Source organism: Peromyscus leucopus, chromosome 17 (genome assembly GCF_004664715.2).
Source record: "Peromyscus leucopus breed LL Stock chromosome 17, UCI_PerLeu_2.1, whole genome shotgun sequence".
In the NCBI taxonomy this organism is placed as follows: domain Eukaryota; kingdom Metazoa; phylum Chordata; class Mammalia; order Rodentia; family Cricetidae; genus Peromyscus; species Peromyscus leucopus.
The window spans coordinates 10,660,061-10,666,060 of NC_051077.1; the positions used below are offsets into that span (position 1 = coordinate 10,660,061).

The 6,000-nt window shown below is 57.1% G+C and overlaps 1 protein-coding gene across 1 annotated transcript; it reads left to right on the forward strand.

Moving 5' to 3' along the window:
* The first annotated feature begins 723 nt into the window (after positions 1 to 723).
* On the forward strand, positions 724 to 5,135 carry Nkx6-3 (NK6 homeobox 3). Its single transcript, XM_028887795.2, has 3 exons — positions 724 to 1,388; positions 3,514 to 3,683; positions 4,902 to 5,135. Exons 1-3 carry the CDS (start codon positions 1,004 to 1,006, stop codon positions 5,133 to 5,135), a joined length of 789 nt encoding a protein of 262 aa, XP_028743628.1. The 5' UTR covers positions 724 to 1,003.
* The last annotated feature ends 865 nt before the right edge of the window (positions 5,136 to 6,000 follow it).

Here is a 6,000-nt window from a genome sequence, read left to right on the forward strand (position 1 = left end):
GAGAAACTTCACCCAGGGCACCCGCCAGCCAGAAGATTGAAGAGGCCAAGGCAGACTGGCAGAAACAGGAACATTTGCACAGCCACCCCTCTTCAGCCTCAGGAATGCCCCCTCACACCCACACTCCTGCAGCTCTAGGAGCTGCTGCATGGCCCACTCCCCAAGCCATTCTGTGAGAAGTTTCCCACCCCAGGTCCTCAGGTCCGATAGATTTGCATTACCTCAGAGCAGATCCTGCTCAGCGCCCCCCACACACACACACTTACCCTATCCTGGAGGAGGAAGGGGATTCATACAGGGGCAGCTTGGGACGGTGACCTCTGAACCAGCCCTCCGCTCCCTCAAGGGAGCAAGCAAATAAAGACTTCGGCAGGGGCCTCCAGTCCTTACCTCCAGGCACCCACCTTTTCCTAGATACTGGACTTGGGTAAGCAAGTGGAGCCTCTAATCATGCACACACAGGGCGTCTAAAGCTAATTCTTTCACACATGCACACACACACACACACACACACACACACACACACGAACGGACGGGCTGATTTACAGTCAATCTTTCAAAGTGCAATTTGTCTAGGAGAAGCCAATGTGAGGCCCATGTGGCCTCCAACCAATGGCCGCCCAGCGCTCGCAGCTCAGCCAGTCTCGGGTCTGTATTCTAATGGGCCATTTCTTTATCAAGGAAATGTCCCTTCTCTGAACTTAAAACTTCTGATGGAGGGCCCCCAGACTCAGAGGCAGAGAAATCAGGTGCTCTGAATATGGGGAGCACTCCTCCTTAGATCCAGCTGGTGGAGGGGGAAAGCGGAAGGCCTCCCACCTGCTCTGGACACCTGACTTCCGTGCCCCATCTCTGAGGAAGGGCCGAGCCAGAGGGCAGTCAGAGGCTGGGGTGGGATGGGGGGACTCTGATTCTCCAAACCTGCCCTGAGATTCTGGACCACCATCCGAAGCGTTCGGGCTTTTAAGGGCTCGTCGCCCTCCTACGCGCTGACCCGGAGACCATGGAGTCCAACCTGCAGGGGACATTCCTCCTGAACAACACACAGCTGGCCCAGTTCTCGGAAATGAAGGCTCCCATGTGCCAGTACTCGGTGCAGAACTCCTTCTACAAGCTCAGTCCTCCGGGACTCGGCCCCCAGCTGGCCGCTGGGACCCCCCACGGGATCACTGACATCCTGAGCAGGCCGGTAGCCACTCCAAACAGCAGCCTCCTCTCTGGCTACCCCCACGTGGCAGGCTTTGGTGGACTCGGCTCCCAGGGGGTCTACTATGGCCCCCAAGTGGGGAGTTTCTCCAAGGCTGGGAATGAGTACCCCACCCGGACCCGGAACTGCTGGGCCGACACAGGCCAGGACTGGCGAGGCGGTGCTCGGCCATGCAGCAACGGTGAGTACAGACAGGGCCTCCACCCCGAGCCCAGCCTGTTCCGGGGAGGAGGCGGGAGGTAGGGGTCTTTCATAGGTTGGGCTGCACTGGGTTCTGCCGGTACACAGCCCAGCCCCGACACTTGCTCTCTTTCCTCGGCTCACAGCGGGACTGAATTCCACCCTCTCCCACTCTTACCCCACGTCCACTTGCTAGCACAGGTGCCTGAACCCCACCTTACCCACTGCCACGACAGTTACCCTTCAAGGGGCTTTGGGGTGTTCCAGGCCCCACCAACACAGCCCAGCCCACCCTGTGCAGCATCCAGCTGGCAGCTCAGTTTGCTTCTGCCCAGAGCCATACAACCCCTTCGCACAAAGCAAGCCAATGCTACCCCGATGAAGAAAAACCTCCCGCGCTATCATATCCCCAAAGAGCCCAGTTTTGCAGGGCACCGGTTCCAAGACCCACTGAGGTCCCCATCCAGAAGCCGAGAGACCCATTTACCCACCTTCCTGCTCCGGGTTCATGTCAGCAATGGCTGCGACAACAGCCCAGCCTTCAGGGAGAACAGAGCCAAGTTGACCTTGGCCCTGACTGCTGGGGGGCCCCCCTTACCCCACCCATCCCTCCGATTCAGGTTTCTGAGAACTGGAGTGGAAGAGGTGGATATTATGCCAGTCAGGGATCCAGGAAGTGCCAGGGGCATGTGCTAGTGAGACACCCTGGGAGAGGGTGGCAGTGGCCTCTAGGGCTTATTGTGGGGTCACCAGAACTCTGGGGGGGGGGATAAACATCTGGCGGGGACAGAGGCAAAGCCCCCATCTGCTTCTCTTTAATCTCTAGCTCCCCCACTGCAGAAGGAACCAATGATGGAAATCCCCAACCCTTGTCCCCCATGTGCCTGAGTGACCGCCACCTCCCTCAGACCTCGTCTCTTGGAAGCTTGTGTACAATCTAGTTTGGGGTACTATAAGCCCAAACTATTTCTCCCACACCTCTGCCCTACACTCCTCCATCCCGTCCTATTCCTCAATCTTGAATGCGTGCACACATCAGAAATAAGCCAGGAAAGCCGGTGGCCAGTTTAACACATGAGGAGAGAGAACTGGAGATGTCAGTGTTTAGGACAGTGGTTTTCAACATGTGGGTCGCGACCCCTTCAGGCTCCACCGGCCTTTCACAGGGGTCGCATATCAGACATCCTGCATATCAGATATTTACATTATGACTCATAACAGTAGCAAAATTATGAAGTAGCAATGAAATAATTTTATGGTTGGGGGCTCACCACAACACGAGGAACCGTATTAAAGGGTCACAGCCTTAGGAAGGTTGGGGACCACTGTCTTAGGAGGTCTTTCCTCTTTGCTGAAGTCCCCAGCCTCTAATGAGGGCATGGGACATGAGTTGCTGGGCTACACTGACTAAGAGCAAGCATATGCGTACGCTGCTTGCTTTGAGCCTCGAGCTCCTTGGTGAGCAATTAGTCCTGCCTGAGTTTGGGGTCTCCAGCCTCTCCAGATGACTCTGACACTCCAACACCGACCGGGCTGTATAATAGATTCCAAGAGGTTTAAGGGAGGGTGGGCTGCCAGGCTGGCTGCCAGGCAATGCGACACAGAGGAATGGCATCATGGAGCCTGAAGCGTTCCCCTTCATGCTTTTTGCATTTGAGTCCCCTGGGAGGCCGAGGACTCAAAGACAGGAAGTGGAAAGGAATTCACAGCCTCCCCCCGGGGGGGGGGTCTGATTGCAGGTGGAAGGTACCCACGCCTGTCTGGGTGCAAGAAAGGGCATTCTTGTCTTGGTATCCTGGCTCAGAAAAGAAATTCCCATGTGTCCCCTGGGAAAGGCAGCATCAGTGAATTATGGGAAAACTAGAAGGGAAGGCACAAGGCCCAGTTCGAAGTCCTCGCTGTCCCAAGTAGCTATAACCTGGTGCAGCTGCCCTCTCAGGGCCCTGTCCACCCAGGTGTGGTAGAGATCACAATAACTATTATAGGGATGCCACAAGCGTTGCTCAGCTGGCAGGTGTCACCACGTTCCTGCGACTCAGGGGCTTCTGGGTAGAACACATCCCGGTGGAAGACACAGGACAGGTCTCAGCTCACCCTGCTAACCTTCTTCTCCTCCCCCCTGCCAGCCCCAGACCCCCTGAGTGACACCATCCACAAGAAAAAGCACACTCGCCCTACCTTCACGGGCCACCAGATCTTTGCTCTGGAGAAAACCTTTGAACAGACCAAGTACTTGGCTGGCCCGGAAAGGGCGAGGCTAGCATACTCCCTGGGCATGACGGAGTCCCAGGTCAAGGTGAGTCTGTGTAGGAGAAGGTATCCGCCTGGCAGCCTGGTGTCTGCCAGGGCAGGAGGCTGCCAGGTGAGAGGAGGGCTTGCCTGCCCATCTTACCAGAGAGATTATAGTAATTACCAATAGGCCCCCCAAATGACAAACAACTGTCTGCCCAGCCATCTGGGAGCCTGTAAGCAGTACCTCCATTAAGCCTCACCCTGTCTTGAAGTCACTGTTATGGGTCCGTTTTACAAATAAAGGGACAAGGAACAGTTAATCAAGCCTGGTGCCTATGGGCTTCCAGCTGTCAAGTGCCGAGCTAGACTTGAACTAAGTTCTGTGGGATACTTCCCAGTTTTTAAAAGGAAGATAATACACCCTCTGTTTCCACCCGATGCAGAGGAGGGTGGCAGAGATCAGTCGCAGGCTTCCACACACCCTCACGAGCCAGCCACAGCTTCCCTGCTGCCCACCTCCTCAGGCTCCCGGGACAAGCTTACCCCCTCGTACCACTAGTCCGTCCACACTTTGGATGGGGACACAGAAGAAGGAAGCCGTGAGGGCTGCCGGGACATGAAGCGGTGTGAACAGATTAGGGAGGTTCTGGAGGGGAGGGGGGCAAAGTGGGACCTACCTCAGCAGATTGTCACAGCCACCCTAGAAGGCTGTGGAGTGGAGGCGCAAGGGGCTGGCAGCGGCTCCTGCCTCACATTTGGTTGCCTCCTTTGGGCTCCACAGTCTCCAACCATCTCAAGTAACATACTTACTGACCCTGTTGTTTTTCGGGGGGTGGGGAGGGGGCAATTATTCAGAAGCTTCCTGGGGATCTATAAAGCCAAAAGAGGGGCAACTTTATTCATTCGTTTCTTTTCGTTTTGCTTGCGGGAGGTGGGATGGAGGACCAGGGCATGCTAGCCCCCCCCCCCCCCGGCTCTATCATCACACTGCCCTGGGTCCCAGGGAGGAACTCTTCTAGTCAATGGCATTTCAGAGGCTTCGGCTCAGGTGCCCAGACAGCGTAAGGAGGACGCTGCAGCTCAGGGAGGGTTGCCCCCAGAAGAAAGGGCTGCGGCACGCTTATTTTTATTTTATTATTTTATTTTATTTTCTGCCCCCATCCGAGTTATGCCAATGTCAGGCTGCTGCACGGTGCAGAGGTGCACGGTCCGTGCATGACTCTGGGGCAGCGAGGGGACCTCCCAGTGGAGCCCGCTCCCGCACCCCGGTCGCTCTTTGCAGGTGTGGTTCCAGAACCGCCGGACCAAGTGGAGGAAGAAGAGCGCCTTGGAGCCCTCGTCCTCCACGCCCCGGGCCCCGGGCGGTGCGGGCGGAGACCGCGCGGCCTCGGAGAACGAGGACGATGAGTACAACAAGCCGCTGGACCCGGACTCGGACGACGAGAAGATCCGCCTGCTGTTGCGCAAGCACCGGGCCGCCTTCTCGGTGCTCAGCCTGGGCGCGCACAGCGTCTGACCCCGGGGCCCGCCGCGCAGGCCGGCCTTCCCCTCCCCTTTCCGCGCAGCTAGCTGAAGGCTGGGGCCAGAGAAGAGGAGCGCAGGGGGAGGGGGAGGAAAAGAGGAAGGAAAGAGAAAGAGGAGGAGGAGGAGGAGGAAGCGAGAGGGAAGGAAGGGAAGGAGGAGAGGGATGATGGTGATGAGCGCATCAAGGGAGGAGATGGCACATCTTTCTGCCATGTCTCCCCTCTGGGCCCCTTGCCTGGTCAGTCCTGCGAGAAAGTGAGCAGGCTTTTTGCTGCAGGGGACCTGGCTGTGGGGCTCTCCAGATGCGTTCGTTGCTTTCCCCCTACGGAACGGTTAGGGAGTCAACAGGTACTGCGCCCAGTCAGCGGCTGTGACTGCAGAGCCGAAGATGGAGCCTGAGGTCCAGGTGTGCTTCCGAGTGGTCCCACTTGTGGGGGCCGGGAGGAAACCCACCTCTGTGAGGGGAGTGGGTTCTGCAAACAGAGACTCTCGTAAAGCTGAGTTTCAGAATCCTGGCGGCTTCCCACTGCACTTTACTCTGAATGTAGATCCCTCTGTAACAAGGAAGGCGTTGACTGGAAAAGGGAAGTGGGGGAAAGAAGCAGATGAGAAAACCCTAAGGTTTCGTTGTCCCTGGGGGACACCCATCAAGGCATTCCTGGGTACCCAAGGACATCAGAGCTTGGGGACACCTTAGAAGGAAGGAGAAAAGGGCTCCGAAAGCCACACTCCTCCAATAGGGGCACCAGATGGGGAGAACCCCAGGCAGGATGCGGGGCTGAGGACTGTTGGGTACCTATTGCATCTCCTTTCCTGGACCATCCTGTAGCCCGGCCCTGTACCGGCCCTGTCTTCTG

What these genes read in the sequence shown, in the direction of transcription:
- Nkx6-3 (XM_028887795.2), top strand. Translation starts at nt 1,004, where the DNA reads ATGGAGTCCAACCTGCAGGGGACATTCCTCCTGAACAACACACAGCTG. An exon ending in TGCTCGGCCATGCAGCAACG is followed by an intron (nt 1,389 to 3,513) that starts GTGAGTACAGAC and finishes CCCCCCTGCCAG; the next exon opens with CCCCAGACCCCCTGAGTGAC. An exon ending in TGACGGAGTCCCAGGTCAAG is followed by an intron (nt 3,684 to 4,901) that starts GTGAGTCTGTGT and finishes CGCTCTTTGCAG; the next exon opens with GTGTGGTTCCAGAACCGCCG.